At 38.4% G+C, this 21,491-nt stretch overlaps 1 protein-coding gene across 4 annotated transcripts in view; it reads left to right on the forward strand.

Annotated features, from left to right (window-relative positions):
- The window catches only part of mkrn2 (makorin, ring finger protein, 2), a 30,253-nt gene extending 12,242 nt beyond the window's left edge, over positions 1–18,011 (forward strand). For 2 of the 4 annotated variants that reach the window (XM_072582190.1, XM_072582192.1), the window contains exons 4-8: positions 1,896–2,236; positions 6,879–7,093; positions 9,325–9,435; positions 13,426–13,570; positions 15,775–18,007. In XM_072582190.1, coding sequence (XP_072438291.1) covers positions 1,896–2,236; positions 6,879–7,093; positions 9,325–9,435; positions 13,426–13,570; positions 15,775–15,957 — 995 coding nt within the window. In that variant the 3' untranslated portion in view covers positions 15,958–18,007. Of the gene's footprint in view, positions 1–1,895; positions 2,237–6,878; positions 7,094–9,324; positions 9,436–13,425; positions 13,571–15,774 lie in introns of all 4 variants that reach the window. The other 2 variants (XM_072582191.1, XM_072582189.1) reach the window with 2 other exon arrangements.
- Positions 18,012–21,491: the final 3,480 nt, after the last annotated feature.

Here is a 21,491-nt window from a genome sequence, read left to right on the forward strand (position 1 = left end):
ACTCTCAATTGATTCTATTCCTTTAGCCTGCTGCTGTCTTGGACTGGTGTGTAGTTTGTGTTCTATTTAGTCCTGAGCTGGACTTACACCTCCAATTCTGAAGAAGGGTCACCAGACCCGAAATGTTAGTTCTGATTTCTGTTCACAGATGCTGCCAGACCCGCTGAGCTCTTCCAGCAATTTCTGTTTTTGGTTCTGATTTACAACATTCACAGTTCTTTTGGTTTTTATTTAGTATCACTCAAAAATTACATTATCTATGCTTCTGGCCTGATTGGCATGACTTTAATTTTATTAAAATGGTTCTACATTTGCACAGAATTGTTTTCATGTACCTTGGATGATGTTTGTTTGTTAATAAGTCTCTGTTAATTGGAAGTACCAACTGATAATCACTTTAAGTGTAAGATAGGGTAACTTTGCTTTGCTGAGAGAATTCAATTTCTACTGTAAATTTTGTTATGCGTTTTAAGGTATGCGAGTATAAAGCAAAAATTATTTTACTAAGACTTGTTTGTCTTTGAAATCTCTACCAATTCTAGTTTTGCTGATAAATCTGGGAGTAACCAGGATGATTTTTTCATTGCAAATCTTGTTTTCACCCACTAGAGTGAGCTAGAGCCTGTACAGTATTTTTAAGTAAATGGAGTACAAGCTTCTTAATTTGTCATCTTTTGTTAAAATATTATTTTGATCTTACAAAAATAAGATAAAAATCAATAATCATATGTTACATTGACTATTTTCATACTGCGAATGCACCTCTTCGGACCATACAGTAACTTACTTTTATGAGCAGACCTTAATGTCCATCAAGAAAGAACATGCTCTAAAGTCTGAAGGGCATACCAGTGCAGAGAAAAATTAGCTTGGAGTTTTCCTTGTTTTATTTCATTTAAGAACTTTGCGGTCCACTGCTGCTGTAGAAACAAAAGTGCCATGAACATGATGATACATGATGTAACTCATTGTATTGAATTAGCTGGGACCAAATTTTAAATATGCAGTTTTTGTGAAAGCAAGGTATAAAAGTATTTTTGAACTGCATAGAACTGATTTTATTCACAAGATAAGTTCAATTGGAGCAGTGCTAATAATTGTTCCCACTAATTATCATTACAGTAATTATTGTCTAACCAACCTTGAAACAGGAATGAAATAGTTTAACAGATTTCTTTTAAACGCTGACTAAGAATGCCGATGAGCCATTGTCAATTTTAAAAAATACATAAGATCCAAGGAACAGATTTGCTATAATCAATTTTTGGTAGCATTTTACTTTTGCTGTGACCTCCAAAAAACAAGCTGAGTAGAACCATCTTGTCAGCACAACGTGAAACAGTTTCTTTTTCAATTCTATTTACTTTGCTATTTATGAAGTAGAAAAATTATTTTTATTTGTTTATAATTTGTTTACCTGTACTGCAGCCTTGGTTTCTTAAATGACATGCAGATAGTCTATGCTGGACCTCACTCTTGTATTCCTTCCAACTGTGCAATGCATTATGAATTTCTTTGTTTATGAACCATACATAAATCATAACTTAAACTGAATGTTACTTGCATTCAATTCACTCATATAATCTAATTTTTTTGCCTCTAAATTTTTATTTTGTCTCACTTTTCAATCCCTGGAATGCCTGCTCATTCAGGTCTTATCTCCTCTGTCATTTGTGCATGTTTAATCAGTATCTCAGCATAATTCCATTAAAGTATGCCTAAAATTACTTGTTTTTACACATTTTCGAATGTTTATAAGCTCAGTTAGAGATTTTGGAAGGAAAGTTTAAAGGAAGTGATCATTTGTGCATTCATTAACATCTACTTAGCATGATTGCGTAACTTGTAAAAACATCTCATGCTGCAATCTTGTTTGAACTTATTCTTCTCTCTAGACCTTTGCAACCGAGCAGCAGAAAAATCTAAATTGTTTCCTTTTCCGCCATCATACTGCAACTCAACAAAGACTGCATCGCATTTCTCTGAACCAGCAAAATTTGCTTATGAGGATATTCCAGTGAAGCCCCCCTCTTACTTGGATGCAGTTCGCAGTGGACTAGATGTTTCAGCATCAGTATGCAGCAATAATTCTGCACAGCAGCTGTGTCCTTTTGCCTCAGTTGGCGAATGTCATTATGGTGACAGCTGTTTATACCTTCATGGGGATGTGTGTGAAGTTTGTGGACTGCAAGTACTTCATCCTACTGACCTTGAGCAACGAAGAGCACATGAGCAGGCAAGTGTGGTGCAAAGTAATGTACCAATCAGTACGTCAAAACTATTTTAATCGTAACTTGTATTTTTGTTGCTCTAATTCAACTTAAAGTTGAATTATGCTAACTGAAAATATTTTAATCTTTATCATGATATAAGATTATTCAAGCTCCAAGTATTTTAATCTTTAATCTTTGTCATGCTATAAGATTATTGAAATTCCATCCTAAAGCATTAATTCTTTTGTAAAATAGTGCTGTGTGCTGAATGAAATGTGAGATGACAATATTTTTAAAATTCAAACTTCCCTTTTCTCAGAATTATTGATTTTTCAGTGATTTTTTTTTATTTTCACTTCATTGATATTCTTTACTACATGCTCTCTTTTTCTAATTGGTGCAAAAATGGTGCATCTGATATGCATTATATATAAAGTGTCATGTTTAGTGCACATTTCCTGTGTTATTCTCTCTATCAAAATTTGAGATCTAAATGGTTATGCAGCATCATAGCTGCAAACAAATCCACAAGAGCTCTGATGCTTTCTGGAAGAAAATACCTGCATTCATATCACACCTTTCATGAACTTTCAACATAGAGTCATAGAGATGTACAGCATAGAAACATACCCTTCAGTCCGACTTGTCCATGCTGACCGGTTATCCTACATAAATTTAGTCCCATTGGCCAGCATTTGGCCCATATCCCTCTAAACCCTTCCTATTCATATACCCATGCAGATACCTTTTAAATGCTGTAATCGTACCAGCCTTTACCACTTCCTCTGGCAGCTCATTCCAAACACACACCAGCCTCTATGTGAAAATCTTTCCCCTCTCACCTTAAACCTATGCCCTCTAGTTTTGGACTCCCCTAACCCAGGGAAAAGACCTTGTCTATTTATCCTATCCATGTCCCTCATGATTTTATAAATATCTATAAGGTCACCCCTCAGCCTCCGATGCTCCAGGGAAAATAGCACCAGCCTATTTAGCCTCTCCCTGTAGCTCAAACCCTCCAACCTTGGCAACATCTTAATAATTCTGTTCTGGACCCTTTCAAGTTTCACAACCTGAAGTTTCTATAGTAGGGAGACCAGATTTGCATACAATACTCCAAAAGTGACCAAACCAATGTCCTGTACAGTCGCAACATGACCTTGCAACTCCTTTACTCAATGCGCTGACAAATAAAGGCAAGCATACCAAATGCCTTCACTATCCTACCTACTTCAATTTCAAGGAACTATGAACCTGCACTCCAACGTCTCTTTGTTTTGCACCACTCCTCAGGACCTTACAATTATGTGTGTAAGTCCTGCCCTGATTTGCCTTTCCAAAATGCAGCACCTCACATTTATCTAAAGTAAACTCCATCCACCACTCCTCAGCCCATTGGGCAATCTGATCAAGACCCCATTATACTGTGAGGTAACCTTTTTTGCTGTCCACTACACTTCCAATTTTCACTGCGAACTTACTAACCATATCATTTATATTCACACCCAAATCATTTACATAAATGACATAAAGCAGTGAACTCAGCACAGATCCTTGTGGCGCACCACTGGTCACGGGCTTCTAATCTGAAAAGCAACCCTCCACCACCACCCTCTGTTTTCTATCTTTGAGCTAGTTCTCCATGTATTCCATGTGATCTAACCTTGCTAAAAGGTCTATCATGAGGAACCTTCTTGAATGCCTTACTGAAGTCGATATAGATCACGTCCACCGCTCTGCCCTCATCAATCCTCTTTGTTACTTCAAAAAAATTCAATCAAATTTGTGAGACTTGATTTCCTACACACAAAGCCACGTTGACTATTCCTAATCAGTCCTTGCCTTTTCAAATACATGTAAATTCTATCCCTCAGGATTCCTTCTAGCAACTTGCCCACCACTGATGTCAGGCTCACCAGCCTATAGTTCCCTGGCTTTTTGTTACCACCTTTCTGAAATAGTGCACCATGTTAGCCAACCTCCAGTCTTCTGGCACCTCACCTGTGGCTATTATAATACAAATATCTCAGTAAGGGGCCCAGCTATCTCTTCCCTCACTTCCCACAGAGTTATCAGGCATAGCTGAACAGGTCCACCTTTAATTTATCCACATTTATGAGTTTTAAGACCACTTCTTCAATAATTTGGACATTGTTCAAGAGGTCGCTAATAATTTCCCCATGTTCTCTATCTTCCATATCCTCCTCCACAGTAAACACTGATGCAAAATACTCATTTAATATCTCCCCCTATCTCCTGCAGTTCCACACATATGGGGCCTTGCTGATCTTTAAGGGCCCTATTCTCTTCCTAGTTACCCTTTTGTCCTTAATGCATTAGTAGAATTCTTTTGAATTCTCCTTAACTGTATTTGCCAAAGCTATTTCATGTCCCTTTTTTGCCCTCCTGATTTCCCTCTTAAGTATATTCCTACTGCCTTCCTTTTTTTTTGACTAAAACTTCAATTTCTCTTGTCATCCAGCCTTGCCCTTCACCCTAACAGAAACATACTGTCTCTGAATTCCTGTTATCTTATTTTTGAATGCTTCCCATTTTCCAGCTTTTTACTTGCGAACATCCGCACCCAATCAACTTTTGTAAGTTCTTGCCTAATACTGTCAAAGTTGACCTTCCTCCAATTTAAATTTTAACTTTGAGATCCGGTCTATCATTTTTATCACTATTTAAAAGTAATATAATTATGGTCATTGTCCCACTGATACCTTAGTCACCTGCCCTGCCTTATTTCCCAAGAGTAGGTCAAGTTTTGCAACTTCTCCAGTAGGTACAACCACACACTGAATCAGAAATTTTCTTGTGCATATTCCACTCCATCAAAGTCCTTAACGCTGTGGCAGTCCCAGTCTATGTTTGGCAAATTAAAATCTCCTTCCATAACCACCTATTATTTTTACAGATAACTGAGACCTCCTTACAAATTTTTTTCTCAATTTCCCACTGACTATTCAGGGGTTTATATTACCATTTCCATTAAGGTGATTATCACATTCTTATTTCTCAGTTCCACCCAAATAGCTTCCCCTGGGCATATTCTTAGGAATATCCTCCCTAAGCACAGCAGTAATGTTATCCTTAATCAAAAACACCACTCCCCCTCCTTCTGAAAGCATTTATACCCTGGAACATTAAGCTGCTAGTCCTGTCCATCCCTGAGCCACAGCTCTGTAATTTCTATGAAATCTCTGTCCCATATTCTCAACTCTGCCCTGAGTTCATCTGCCTTGCCTGTTATATTGAAATAAATGCAATTTAATTTATAAGTCCAACCTTGTTCCCTGCTTTACTCCTAATGCTAAACTTTCTCCTTTTCCCTACTGCATCAGTCTCCGACTGCTTTGTTTCCTCACTATGTCCCTGGGTCTCACCACTCCCACCAACCCCCACCCAACAGTTTAATCCTCCCAAGCAGCTCTAGCGAATCTGCCTGTAATTATATTAGTCCCCTTCCAATTCAAATGCAGTTAATCCTCCTTAAGCAAGTCATTTCTCCCCGAGAAGAGATTCCAATGATCTAAAAATGTGAATCTTTCTCCCCTGCCCCAGCACCCCAGCCACATATTCATCTGCTCCTATCCTCCTATTCCTGCAATCCCTAAAGCATTTTATACCTAATGAAGAATTTCTGAAATCTGGTTGTTCTTATTTCAGTTTTTTTTATTGAATTCAACTTTTTGCCATCTCCCTAGAGCTTTAGCCTACAGTTCTGGAGTATTAGTCCAATGAAATAACCAGTACACCAATAAAAACTAAAAGAACTGTGGATGCTGTCAACCAGAAACAAAAACAGGTTGCTGGAAGAGCTCAGCAGGTCTGACAGCATCTATGAAGTTGATGTTTTGGGTCTGGTGATCTTTCCTCAGAACTGGACCCAAAATGATTTCTCTTCACAGTGATGCTGGACCTGCTGAGCTTTTCCGGCAACCTCTGTTATTATTACCATTCCACCACCACCCCAGGAAGTACTGTTAGTGAGCTGAGGCTGACACCTAAAATTGTGTGGAATTATTTGTTTGCATGCTGGACTTGACATTCATCTAGTTGCCCAACTAACACTAAAGGTCCTGACATTCTATTCATTCCTGTTTCTGTTTGTTGTTGCTTTATTCAGCCACACAGGATCAATATGGATTTCAACAGTTTCCTCATTTGCCTTCGCCCCCCCCCCCATTATCCCAGTCCCAAGCCCCTAACTCAGCACCACCTTCCTGACCTGTCCATCACCTTTCCCATCTATCCACTCCACCCTCCTCTCTGACCTATCACCTTCTCCCTCACCTTCATCTACCAATTGCATTCTCAGCTACCTCCATCCCAGCCCCACCCCCCTCCCATTTATCTCAGCCCCCGGCTCACAAGCCTCATTCTTGATGAGGGGCTTATGCCCAATATGTCGATTCTCCTGCTCCTTGGATGCTGCCTGACCTACTGTGCTTTTCCAACACCACACGTTGGCCCCTGTTGCTTTATTCATGTTTTACTACAAGTAAATTAACCTTAAGTAAGCAGGAATTAGTTGGAAAGTTTATCAATATGTAGAAAGCCTCATTTGTCTATCACAAGATGGGTGGTGTTAAGTCTATCGGGTAGGTAAATTTATTCAGTATGTCCCATAAATGCTGACTGTTACCTTACTATTTCATTCAGATGTGCCTTGTGGCATTTGAGCATGACATGGAAACAGCCTTTGCTGTGCAAAAGAGTCAAGATAAAGTCTGTAACATTTGTATGGAAATAGTCTATGATAAAGTAATACCATCTGAGAGAAGATTTGGAATTCTTTCCGACTGTATTCACCCATATTGTCTGTCCTGCATTAGACAGTGGAGATGTGCGAAGCAGTTTGAAAATAAAATAATCAAGTGAGTGCAATTATTTTTATTGATATGCACGTCATAGTCATTTTTATGGTTAATGAAACAATTGGCTAGCAGTTTTAATGTGGAGTTCTACGAGATGTCAGTACGGTATGGAGATAGTTGACAGAGTGAAGCACCTGCTTGAACGTGCAAAGGTTATTGCATTTTGTGAGGGTGGGGGCAGTGCGTAGGTTCGGATGGAGCCCAGAGAGAGAGAGCGCGCGCAACAGTTGGACAGACAAGGGAATTGGTCACCCTGGGAGAATCAATAACTATATGGGGACCATTCCTCCTTATGCTGGACTGGTTTGACTTATTATAGCAATTAATGAGGCCTTTGACTAGCACTGCACACAAATGTGTGTAAAAATAGTTTGTTTGCTACAGGAAAATCTGTTAATTTATTTTAATAAAATCTTTTCAATCCAAACGTATGTCATAGATTTTTATCTTATGGAATTTTTATGATAAATGGTATGGAGAAAGGCTGATTTGTTGAGACATTTATTTGTATGAGAGATTCCAACCTCTGTCGTCTATCTGAGAAAGCATGGACAAGTTGAGGTTTGCTCTATACTTTGTAAACAGTGCTACAAACTGCTAGGTAGTCTTAATATTGGATCCATTGATTTGGGAAGAATGAGACTAATGACATTTCCTTTCCTGAAAAATTGCATTTGACATGCTACAATCCAGTGAAGGCTTTAAACTATGTTGATGAAATTCTTCCCAATCCAACCCTTTGACGTAATGCAATTCAATACTGGCTATATCTGACAGTCAGTGATCAGCACTAGAAGGTATCTGGTTTGATTACATATCAGTTGGAATGTTACTTTTACCTCCAGTGCTTCGGGATGACGAAGGAAAAAAAGCAGCCATGTTTTCAACGTAAGCAATTACGTGAGCAAAAGGTTCTATGAAATCGATGAAATGCAGAGTTGCTTTAAATCTAAAGTAGTGTGCTCATGGCACTTTGTTCAACTGATTAATGCTGAGAATCTTGTGCTCTTGCTGTGTAGAGAATAATGGCTACAGTGTGTTTTGACACTTTATTACTGCACATGTAGAGAATCCTAAATTTTGGGCTAGATTTCAGTGGCAATCTCTCTCTCATTGTCAATCCACCCCTGTTTTTCAAAAGGAGAGAGTTTTGGGTTTTTGACTGGGCGTTTTGTTCAGGGCACCTTCAAAACTGTAGGGTCATACTTCCATTATTTTGTAGGGAAGTTATTTTGTCGGGAAGAACTATTGGGGGAAGACAAACTTTGCAGAGCAGTCAGCTACTGTCAAATGCATAAGGTGAAGGGAGTTGGGTCCAAAACAGGGAATGTTGCATCCAGAACAGTGCTCCAGACCACATATGCCTCAGTCAGCTGCTTTTCATATTAGTCATCAAGCTTACAGACATATTGTAGCCACTATTACCATTAATTTTTTTTCTTCTGTGTGGACCTCGGAGGTTTGTGCGCAACAGAACTGGACGTCAGATCAGCACACCAGACCCTTGATATGACTGTGGGTGCAACTTAGAGAGAGTATCGGTTATAAATTGGATGAAGGGGGGGACCAAAGGAATTTGATAAAAGTTCAATCTTTGGCAAAGTGGTTGTGAGCAATTCTGAAGCTATGGGCTGACGAATTCCTGGGTCCTGATGGACTTCCTCATAGGTTAGGTAATGAGGTAGTAAATGTGTTGATGTTAATCTTCCAAAACTTTCAAGACTGGCATGGTTCCATCAAACTGGAAAGTAGAAAACATGACCTCCTCCATTTGAGAGTGCAGGGAGGCAGAAAACAAAAACCTATGTCAGTTAACTTGGCATCTGACAGAGAGAAGGTGTTCATATTGTTTGGAAACAGACTGTAGCTGGGCACTTTATTTAAAAAAATTTAACGAGAAAAGTCAGCAAAATTTCGTGGAAGGGAATTTGGGTTTAACAAATATATTGGAGTTTGTATGCAACTAATGCAGTCTCATAGTGAAAGGTGATACATTCAGATGATGTTTGACATCCCCAGATTTCAAGAATGGAACGTTGTTCCTCAATTCATAAAGTATCTGGTAGAAGATACTGTGCTCAAATCTTGTGCCAAATGCATTTATACATATAACAAATTTGCTAATTCCCTCAATTCTTCATTTAGATCATTTGGGTTATAATGTATTTGATATCTTGCACATGCTAATATTCTATTTAAAAATCTCTATTTACCAACAATTGCTGCTTTAGGTCTTGTCCTGAGTGTCGAGTGGTTTCTGAATTTGTAATCCCTAGTGCTTATTGGGTGGAGGATAAAGAAGAGAAGGACCAGCTTATTGAAGCATTCAAGCAGGGAATGAGGTAAGGTATTCTTGCCTTGTAGATGGGTGTTGAATTTCCACTGTTGAAGATTATTCAGCAAGAGCATAATAAGATCATAGTGAAGGTGCTTAATAAGTTAATCAAAAGTAAGTTCTGTTTCAGTCAGTACTTTTCACTGGTTGTGTGGCAGCCATGATTTGTATGAAAATGATTAAATTTTAAGCACTTCAGCATCAAAAGGCATTCAAGTGTCCTCTACTTCTGGACTCTCCCACCCCAGGGAAAGACTTTGTCTATTTATCCTATCCATGCCCCTCATGATTTTATAAACCTCTATAAGGTCACCCTATAGCCTTTGACACTCAAATGAAAACAGCCCCAGCCTATTCAGCCTCTCCCTACAGTTCAAATCCTCCAACCATGGCAACATCCTTGTAAGTCTTTCCTGAACCCTTTCAAGTTTTACAACAAACTTTCGATAGGAATGAGACCAGAATTGCACGCAATATTTCAACAGTGGCCTAACCAATGTTCTGTACAGCCGCAACATGACGTCCCAACTCCTGAACTTAATGCTCTGATCAATAAAGGAAAGCATACCAAATATCGTCTTCACTATCCTATCTACCTGCGACTCTACTTTCAAGGAGCTATGAACCTGCACGCCAAGGTCTCTTTGTTCAGCAACACTCCCCAGGACCTTATCATTAAGTGTATAAGCCCTGCTAAGATTTGCTTTCCCAAAATGCAGCACCTCGCATTTATCTAAATTAAACTCCATCTGCCACTCGTCAGCCCATTGGCCCATCAAGATCCCATTGTAATCTGAGGTAACCATCTTCGCTGTCCACTACACCTCCAATGTTGGTGTCATCTGCAAACTTACTAACTATGCCTCCTATGGTCATATCCATATCATTCATATAAATGACAAAACGTAGTGAACCCAGCACCGATCCTTGTGGCACTCCACTGGTCTCAGGCCTAGATGATACTCTAGCTGAACATAATCTTGTCAAATGGAGTTAGCAGAAATTTAGTATGTCAGAAATCCAAAGCAATCTCACTTCTCCAAGTTGCTAAATTTCTTTTGAAAGAATTTCTTTTCAAGTTTCACAGCATCTTTCCTATAGCAGGGAAACCCAGAACTGAACACAGTTTTGCAAAAGTGGCCTAACCAATGTTCTGTACAGCCTCAACATGATTTCCCAACTCCAGTAGGCCATGATCTCCCAATACCAATACAACCTTATTGCACTTTGATTTTTCAACTGATGGAGATGGACCCAAAGATTGAAAATTTCTAACTAATTTTCTCCCTTCCCTTGTGAAGGCATTGACTCTTTCAGCCAGCACACAACTTAAATGTAATTTGCAGAACTGTTGTGAATGGAGTTACGGGAATTTAAAAGGTGAATATTCTGCCTGTATCCTATGATTATATAACTAGATTTATAAAATGTCATTTTGTATTTGTCCATAGGTCAGCAAAGTCTATAATATAAACTCAGACAAAAGGCTGCACTACCATTTTTCTGTTTTTCCCCTAAAGGCTAAATGTAACTTTTAATCTCAATACATAAAGTATGATTAACTTCAATAAGTGAGCTTACAGTAAGGTTACTGTATGTACTGCAAGTGTTATTTTTTTCCAAATTGTTTTTCTGTTTTGAGTATACATCTGCTTTTCTTCTTTTAGGAGAATATTTTCCGACCAACATGAATAATTACCTTATATGTGTGTACTGTATTCCTGAAAAGGCCCAATAAATAAACTTGAATATGCATCTTTATAATATAACGCATGTAGCAAAAAAAAAGTTTCAGAATTTGGCATAATGTGCACACTGGTAACAAAGATTTTAGGCACAAGCTTCTACTTCAAGGGGTATTTAAGTTGGGAAATGATAATTCAGTGGACAAGTGTGAAGGAAAACATCTCATTTTCCACCTTACAGTTTTTAAGACTCAACATCGAGCTCAATAACTTTATAGCCTGATTTCTTCCTTCCTTGTTTGTTACCTATTCCACACCTGGTCCTGTTATGACATGGATTGCTTTAAGTCATGTCACCTATTTTCACGTGCTCCTGGGCCTATTGTCACATCATATGAGTTGCATTCAGCACAGCTGACCCATTTTCTCACCCTTGGCACTTATTATCAATATTCAGCTTCTCCTTTGTCCTGGCCTGCTAGCTCCTTGTTGACCTTGCCTTTTCATATCTCTCACTTTCTGAGCTTTGTCGCTACCTATCTGCACACTTCCCCATCCATCACTTTGGTTTCAGAATAAATGTCACGAGGCTACTAACAGTTCTGATGAAGAATGACTGGACTTGAAACATTACTCTGTCGTCTTCCCCCAGATGCTGCCAGACTTGCTGAGTTTCTCCAACAATTTCTGTTTTTGTTTTATAGCTAAATGAATGTTCTGCTCTTAACACGGTCAAATTAAGGGGCTGTTTTTAACATGAAATTTTGGGGGGGTTTTGCCATACTTTATAAGTCATTTTTCAAAGTCTAAGTTATAACAAGTTGTGTCCGTGTTTCTATAACTACTAATTTTTTGCAATAGCTCTAAAACGTTGCTTTAGTTAGCAAGATGCTGGGAGGAACCAAATGCTTGTGTGTTTGCATTACATGTTTTCATCTTTGGCATACACATCTTATCTCTGCTCACATACCACATCATGTTCTAAGAATATACACCACTTGGAGTGAAATAGGAGCTGCTATTTTTTTAAAAATGGCTTTTAATATTAGTAACTTGCTTTCCGTCACAGCTTTCAGAGTCATCAGCTTTTCAACTTATGTTCTTGATATAGTTTCATGGATTTGTATTGGATTCACTTTTCCAAATCCTTCTCTTTTCCAGTACACACATGCGTCAAATTCACTATAACTGACACTATCTGTTATACCACCTAGTGCAATAGAAAACCAGAGAAAGTAGAAATGATGCAGCACGGAAGGGGGTCATTTGACCTATCTTCTCCATGCTGACCAAGAGACACCCTTTCTACTCCCACCTTCCTGCAGCTTACAGCTCTTAAGGTGCAGACCCAGGTATGTTTTGAAAGAGTTTAGGGTCTCTGCCTCTGCCACCAACTCAGGCAGCGAAACACCCACCACCCTCTGCATGGAAAACCTATTTCTCACATCTCCTCTAATCCTTCTGCCACCAAGTTTGAATCTGTGTTTTTTTGACTCTGTCTTATAGTCTTAAGAGGAATATCTACCCTTCACAATTTTGTATACTTCAATCATGTCACCCCTTAACCTTTTCTGTTCCAAGGAAACCAATTCCAACCTCTCCAATCTCTCCTCGTAGCTACAGTTCTGCAGCCTGGCAACATTCTAGTAAATCTCTCTGCACTCCCTGCAGACCAATTATGTCCTTCCTGTAATGTGGCCAGAACTGCACAGAATATTCCAGTTATGGCCTCATCAGCACTTTATATAAGTTTGTCATTATATCCCTACTATGTATCTTTGCCAATAGAAGAGAGAATTTCATATGCCTTCTTTACAACCTTATCACCTATACTGCTGTCTTTAGGAACGTGCACTTGCATGCCAAGATCTCTCACTTCATCTACCCCTCTCAGTATATTCCCATTTCTTGTGTATTCACTTATATTGCTTGACCTCCCTGAAATCATTACCTCTCACTTATCAGAGTTGAACTCCATCTGCCACTGCTCTGTCCATTCCTTCAAACCTCTGCAGGAGAAGGAAAATTTACTGTAATGCAGCTACATGATTATAAATTCACGTTTGTATGAAAAAAATTGAGGTGTTGTAATTTAAGACTCACCAGTAAGTAAAAAAAGGGATCGGAAATACAAAATAGCTAACAATGGTAGAATAATTGACAGTTCCATGTTTTCAGCTTTGTACCTGGCTTGTCTGGAACTTTTGAAAATGTAGATGGATAAAATGCCGATGGTTTTATCCAATCAAATACAGCAAGAATTGTGAATTAAATGCATCTTCCTCTTTTGTTTTTCTATCGTTATTTTACAGCAAGAAGGCTTGTAAATACTTTGACAAAGGGAAAGGGTCCTGTCCATTTGGTGGAAAGTGCCTTTACCTTCACGCTTACCCTGATGGAACATTGGCAGTACCTGAGCAGCCGAGGAAACAGCTGAGTTCAGAAGGCAATGTGAGGGTAAATAATCAAAGTTCCAAATATTTAACTGCATGTTGTTGTCTTGGCCAATTTTATCAGTACTTCTCATGATTTTGAAAAGCATCAGCTGGTGAAACATTATCAGGGTTCTAGACGCTACTGTATAAACGTACTTTGAGAAGATTTGTAGCTCAGGCTGAGGTTCTGGATGTAGGTTTGCTCGCTGAGCTGAAGAAGGTTTGTTTTCAGATGTTTCATCACCGTATTAGGTAACATCCTCAGTGAACCTCCAAATGAAGCACTGGTGGTTAATTGTGCTTTATATTTGTATGTTTGAGTTTCCTAGGGTTTGTGATGTCATTTCTTGTGGTGAAATCATTTCCTATGGTGATGACATTTCCTATTCTTTTTCTCAGGGGTGGTAAATGGGATCCAAGTCAATGTGTTTGTTGATAGAGTTCCAGTTGGTTCTCCGGAACTCAGCGAGCAAACCTACATCCAGCTACTGTATCAACACTGGTGATAGTTAACATGGGCTACCCAGTTAAGAACACTGGTGCAAATTTGGATATATTTACTTTTTCAGATTCAGTTAAATTTGACTTTTATAAGTGACCATCCACTGAAACAAAAAGTATATCAAATTGTTAATGGTATTTTTAAATTGATTTGAAGTCTTAAATTGTACAGTGGCCCTGCTTTGTAGCTTCGTCTACATATTGTTTTAGAATTTAATGTTCACGTTATCATAAAAACCTGTTACATTTGTCCATAATCAACATTAAGTTACAATTGCCCTTGCTTTAATTCTGAAAGGACCAGACTCAACAAAGAACAATACAGCACCGGAACATGCCCTTTGGCCCTCCAAGCCTGTGCCGCCACATTTTGCCCTTCATGCTAAAACTGTCTTCACTTGCAGGATCCGTATCCCTCCATTCCCTTCCTATTCATGTATTCATCCTGGTGCTTCTTGAACGCTCCTATTGTGTCTGCTTCCACCTCCACCCTGGTAATGTGTTCCAGGTACTCACTACCTTCTGATGTGAAGCACATTTCTTTTAAATCTTATCAACTTCTATTAGGTTGCACCTCAACATCCTGCATTCCAGTGAAAACAATCCCAATCTATCCAACCTTCTTGCATAGCTAAAATCCCCCATACCAGGCAACATACTGGTTAACCTCTCCAAAGCATCCCCATCCTTCTGGTAGTGTGGTGACCAGAACTGTACGCAATATTCCAAGTATGGCCTAACTAAAGTTCTATAAAGCTGCAGCATTACTTGCCTATCCTTATACTCAATGCCCCTTCCAATGAAGGCAAGCATGACACAAGTTTTTTTAAAACTATCTTATCTATCTGCACTGCCACTTTCAGTGATCTGTGAACCTGCACACTCAGATCCGTCTGCATATCAATATTCCTAAGGGTTCTGCCATTCACTGTCTAAATTCCACCTGGACTTGACACTCCAAAATGCATCACCTCACATCTTCCATTTTTCTGCCCAAGCCTCCAACTGATCTAGATCCTGCTGCATCCTCTGACAAACCTCCTCACTATCTGCAAATCCACCAATCTTTGCATCATGTGCAAATTTACTAATTAAACCAGCTATGTTTTCCTTCAAGTCATTTATTTAGATCACAGCAGAGGTCCCAGTACTGATCCCTGTGGAACACCACTAGTCACAGCCCTCCATTCTGAAAAACATTCTTCCACTGCTACTCTGTCTCCTGTGACTAAGCCAGTTCTGAGACCAAAATGCCAGCTTACTTGATATCATGTGACTTCAAATTTCTACCAGTCTTCCACCTTGTTGAAGGCTTTACTGGAGTACATGTAGAAAACATCAACTGCTTTCCCCTCATCAAATAACTTTGTCACCTCCTCAAAAGACTTGATCCAGTTAGTGAGGCATGACCTCCCCTGAACAAAACCATGCTGTCATTGTGAATGAGTCCATTTGTTTCTAAGTGCGTACAGATCTCAATGCTTTTTTAACATTATTCATTACTTCAAATTTAATTTCAATCTATATCAATGAAGTAGTTATTAGCTGAAGCATCAGTACAATGTTTATGTTCACAAGCACAGTAATTATACAAATTTATTCCCTGTTGGAAAACATTTGCTTAATAAACAAAGCTTATAAATTGTGTGCAATTATACATTCTAAAACAGTTTCCAGAAAAATGCAGTACACAATTATATTGATTTTTGTTTATTTAACCTGCAGTTCCTTCACTCAGTAAGACTGTGGGATTTTATTGAAGAACGGGAGCACAGGGATATTCCCCAAAGTACAGCTGAAGATGAAGTAGCAGAACTTGGAGATCTCTTCATGCATCTTTCAGGAGCAGATGAGCACACTGCATCCAATGAGAGTCTGGCTGATCAGCCTGTTTCTGTAGTGTTATAATATGCTATAAACTAAATTACACCTTAACTTCTGCTGAAGCACATGCCTGATTCATCTAATTGTGGAAACTTGGTTCCAAGTTGTTTGAACTAGTACTCCTATATAATAGGAACAAATGGTACAATGAAATGGTTGAATCAGAACTGTATTTTGCAGGGTTCACTATATTTAATTGTATTTGATTTATTTAAAAATTCTGAAGTGTTTTTTTAAGAAAAAAAAATCACTGCAGAGCACACTACTCAGTATATGTTTCAGACCCCTTTTTCTGGCATTAGCTTCTAGCTGTAATTTTAAAAGGAAAAGATGTAACTAATTGATAGAGTATACATTAGTCATAAAGAAATGTGTAGCTTGTGTTCACTGTTGAACTTGCAAAATTTCTCACCCTTTTACTTATGTCCTAGCTCAGTTGGATATGTGTCAGTGCTTTGCTGAACTGGCTCCATATGATGCTATAGAATGGTCTGGATTTAATTAATTTTGACTTCTTCCCCTCCTTTGATGCAGTACTCGACTTCTGCATCCCAGAATATTGCCTACTACTAGCAGGACTATATACCCACCATCAAAGTTGTTATCATCCTCTTGCCAAACAAATAAGTTGCTACCAGCCTACAGTATCTTGCTATTTTTCAATCAGTTACCAGCAATTGTAGAAGAACAACTTAACCCTCTCCCTGGCCATTAGACTGAAGTGATCTGATCAAGGTTATAAATCTAATTTTTTTAATCCAAACTTGCATAACAAGTATGTGTGAAAAATGTTACGTATTGCCTTTTCTTTTAAAGTTACCTGGACAAATAGAAGAAAATTAAAATATTATATCACAGATCATACAATTTGAAGTGATTTACAAATAAAATAGTTTAAATTGATTTTTTTTACTTATTGTTATTTTGCTAAGCATTCTCATTAATCATGTTGGACCTGAAATGATGTGGATTAGTGCAGTATTATGATTAAACTCAGTACAACACAAAGTCCCAGAATTGCAAATAAAATTATTTTCACACTTAATTAGTTCCATTCATTCAGTTGCCAACTAGGCAACTTCAGTGTGATGGGTAGTGTGTTTCAAGGAGAGGACAAATCTGTAATCCTGTTATCCTATGCTTCCTGCTGACGTGGGACAGGGTAGCTATTCAGAAATTGTTCACTGTCCTTCCAAATTGTGTGTTTTGGGAGTGGAAAAAGAGAGAAACAAGGAACTAAAAAATTCTACAAGCCAAACCTACTTTATTTGATGGTAGTGTTTGTAGTTTATGTGAAAGTACTACAGCTCAAATGTAACATGAACTGTAATTAAGTCATATCAGAAAGTAGAGACTTGCTGAAGCAATTGTGAAGGTCAGGGTTTTTCATTAACTACTCAGCTTGAAAGTTATAACGTAAAGCCTTTTAAATTTGCAATGTTTAAAAGAGGTATTAACTGGAATGGGGAAAGTGAGATTCTAACTCTGAAAACTTCACCATCTCTTACTGGTGTTTTCCCCCTCAAAATGTATTTCAGTGTCTACCAAAGTTAATTTGAAATAGTGGTAGAACTACCATAGATGATAAATTCCCTATAAATGAATTCTGAGTTCTGTTGTATCTGCCAGATATTGGGTAAAGTTTTGTATTTACAAATGCTTGTCCTTTTCCATTTTGTAGTAGTGCTGCTTTGAATAAAATTTTCCTTTGGCAGAGAAGAAATTTGTCTGGGCTTTGGTTTCAGAAAGGAAAAATGCAGTTTTGAAGCACCCTTTGAATCGTCCACTTCACAATTTAACTTCCTTAATGTGTGAAAACAGAATAAGTACCCTATGGAAAAGAACTTAACTTGTAAGGTTCTCAAAAGCCTGTGACAAGGCATGCTATCACTGTGCTCCTGGATTCCCATGACCTGATAGTCTTGAACTCCAAATAAAAAAAGTCACTTTAAGCAAAAATAAGTTAGAGTTCCAGTCGACCGTCTGAGCTCACACATCATCCAGAACCTAAACAAATATTAGATTTATGCACAATTGCTGCACTTTTATGACACGACTTTTATGCACAGATACCAGTTTCAAAATCTGGTCAGTGAAAAGTTAATCAGAGAAAGAACAAATCAGAAATCCAACTGTGTCATGGAAAACAAAGCAATCAATCCTTAAAAGATGAGAAACTAAGTAAATCCTGCAATTCCTTTCCTTTTTACCATTCCACCAGATGACATTTTCCACTCATGCCTGCTCCCCAAGACATCTGACTTAATTTTTGGTCCACGATAATTTGGCTGGAAGCAAATTTTAGATCTCGATACAAATACTTTTAAATAATGGTTTGGTATAGGATGGTCACTAATTTTCTGAAGCTCAAAAAATAATTATAGGCAAAGAGCCTATTTTGACACTGACAAAACTACGGTTACTACTATATGTAACAATGCTGTCTGCAATAAGTACATTTTGGTTGGCAGGCAGGGTCCAATATTTAAGCATATTAAACAAGCACACAGTGTCTAATGGTAACAAGATGCCAGGGAAAAAATGATCTGGCCACTAACAGGATGCTTGCTCCCCACCTTGCATAAGTTTTTGCCATTTCTGGTGATTTGTCATGGATTTTTTCACAGATGCCAGCAGCCTTACAAGACCTAGTATTTTTAATGAGAGAATGTATATCTCCACTAGCCTTGTACACAAAAGGAAATAGAATAAAATTGCTTGTGGAATGCTTTTCTGATGGCTGAGCCAGTCCTGACAATAATTTAGTGCATTATACAGTCCAAGACATTACCAATTTGGAACCGCAGCCAAAAGAATTTGCTGATGTCAGCCAAGGGCAGCAGTAAGAGTACAAGAATGGCTTCTGTGTACCTGCAAAGAGAAGAAGGTTGGACAATATTCCCATTCCCAATGGGACTGTGAATGTGTGGACATTGATCAGGATCTACTTTAATTCCATTGCAATTAAGTAGAAGCATAGAGTTGTACAGCACGGGAACAGACCCTTAAGTCTAACTTTTCCATGCTAACCAGATAGCTGAAATTAATCTAGTGCCATTTGCCCCCATATCCCTCAAACCCTGATGAGTCATGTATCCATCCAGATGCTTTTCAAATGTTGTAATTGTACCAGTTCGCACCACTTCCTCAGGTAGCTCACTCCATTCACGCACCACCTTCCGAGTGAAAAAGTTGCCCCTTAGGTCCCTTTTATATCTTTCCCTCTCACCTAAACCAAGAAACTCCCCTATTCCAAGAAAAAGACCTCACCTATCACCCTATCCATGACCCTCATGATTTTCTAAACCTCTACAAGATCATCCCTCAACCTCCAACACTTGAATAAGCCTTAGTTCTGCTCCCTATAACCCTCCAACTCCAGCACCATCCTTGCAATCTTTTCTGAACCCTTTCAAGTTTCACAACATCTTTCCTATAGCAGGGAGACCTGAATTGAATGCAGTATTCCAAAAGTGGCCTAACCAATGTCCTGTACAGCTGCAACATGACCTCCCAACTCCTATGCTCAGGCAAAATAGATTGTTGACACACTCTATCTTAGTTCACACAGACCTTGCATTGTGTTCTGTCATTCATAGGTTATCAGGATCAACTCCATCTTCACTGCATAGTTAACAAAAATCAATGTTAGATTTAAAACTGCATTTTGTTGTTGACAGTGACATGATTGTATCTTTTTGTGAATAAATGTTTCTTAGCTTCTCTGTGGAAAGACTATGGTTATATCCCCTTATCCCAAATGTTCTTTTCTAGTTACGGTTTTATTTTTTTTAAATCATAAAGCTCCAATTAAATAATTTATTCATCTATATTCTTGGGAATAGCAACCTTGATTATGTAAGCTCTCATCTTAATTTAACCATTCCAACATTCCAAATTTTGATGAATTTTCAAAACACCAACGAAGCCAAGTGTGATATAACCAGTCTTTCCTAAAGCTGTAGCAAATTCTTCCCTTTTTTTAAGCCCTTAAAGTTACGTTTATTTGTACCTGACCATTACACTTTAGTGAACTGTATGCACAGATCCCTAAGTCTATCCTGGCCTCCATTGTTCTGGTTTTTAGCATTCATTATTCATTCCTGAATGCTGACCTGTCCAGTGACACAATGGAAAAACTCAAGAATGGTCTTCTTTGAACCAAAACTGCATGACCTCATGCCAACTTGTAATTAAGTCCGTGCCTCAGTTTTGCTCATTCATTTAAGACATTTATGTTTCTATGCCACCAATCATTGTGACATCAGAAAACCTGGGTGTGCGTTTCTCTATTGTGTTATCTTAGCCATTAACAAGGAAGTCCCAGCAAACATCCTTGTGGGATATTACTACTCCAGGAATTCACAAACTATGAATTGCAATCCTCCCCAATAGTGTCACCAAGGGTGACAAGCAAACTTGAGATTCTAGTGGGACCCTATCAGACCCATTGGCTCAATTCCACAGAATGGGCAGATATTGAACCTTAGGAATACTTTAACCAGAATAGGAGTCAGTTACAGTTCGGAAATTGATGAGTGCTGAAGCTAAAGGTAACACAAATGCTACTCTTAGTACAGTCCCTGTCACTTAGGGTTCAGGAGAAGTCTCAAGGAGTAGTGGGTACATGTCATGGAGAAATATTAGGGCTAAGAAGAAACCTTGGTTGCCATTGATAGCTGAATGCTGCTGAGGGTGGGGTGAAGGTAACTGCAAGTAATGTTTGCTTGATGCAGCTGAGTAAGATCGAAGCTCAGGAAAAGTCAAATCAATAAAACTAGATAATGGCTGAAATTGTGCTAGTAATGAGATGCTTGGCAGTAGTCTTGCAGTCAGATTTAATTCAGTTACAGGAGAAGAAATTGAATTTCCAGAATAGGAGCATCATTGAGGTAGCCTGAGTCAGAGAAGCTGTGAAGGCATTTTCAAAACTAAATCTTAGAAAGGGAAGAAGTGGAATTCCTTGCAAAGGAGTCAGAATTTTGATGAGATATGATGCAGTCCTTTTGACTGCCTCAACCATACAAAGTGTGGGGAGTTCAACTACAGTTTGTTTGTTAACTCATTCACCTTATATTAATTCTGAATGTTAGAAGTTACATTTATTTGGATTGTTTTGCTTTTCTAACCGAATACTGTAAAGTTTAGGTTGTTTTGCAGCAAAACTATGGAATCTTGCAACCTTATTCTCTTAGTGTATTAAGCATTTCAAACTGCATCGACTTTAAAACGGAAACATTACTGTTCCCAACTGGATTGTAACATAGATTTACTGTTCCTAACTAGATTGTAACATAGATGTGGTGGTCTTGTCTAGACTCACAACAATATCTCTTTCCCTCCTTTGATTTATATCCAGAGACTGAGTGGGGCATTGGGTTTGTGGCCCATCCAAAGGATAGCCATTTGCTGGAGGTAACCATCTACATAATAGCTTTTTCTAAGAGTGACATGGCTAATCCTACTTCCCTGTCTTTAGGTGTTGCCCTACAAATTTTTTTTTGCTCATTTAATTAGTTGATTTTCTTTTAAAAACCACAATTGAAGCTATCTCAACC

Source organism: Chiloscyllium punctatum, chromosome 12, assembly GCF_047496795.1.
Source record: "Chiloscyllium punctatum isolate Juve2018m chromosome 12, sChiPun1.3, whole genome shotgun sequence".
Lineage (NCBI taxonomy): Eukaryota > Metazoa > Chordata > Chondrichthyes > Orectolobiformes > Hemiscylliidae > Chiloscyllium > Chiloscyllium punctatum.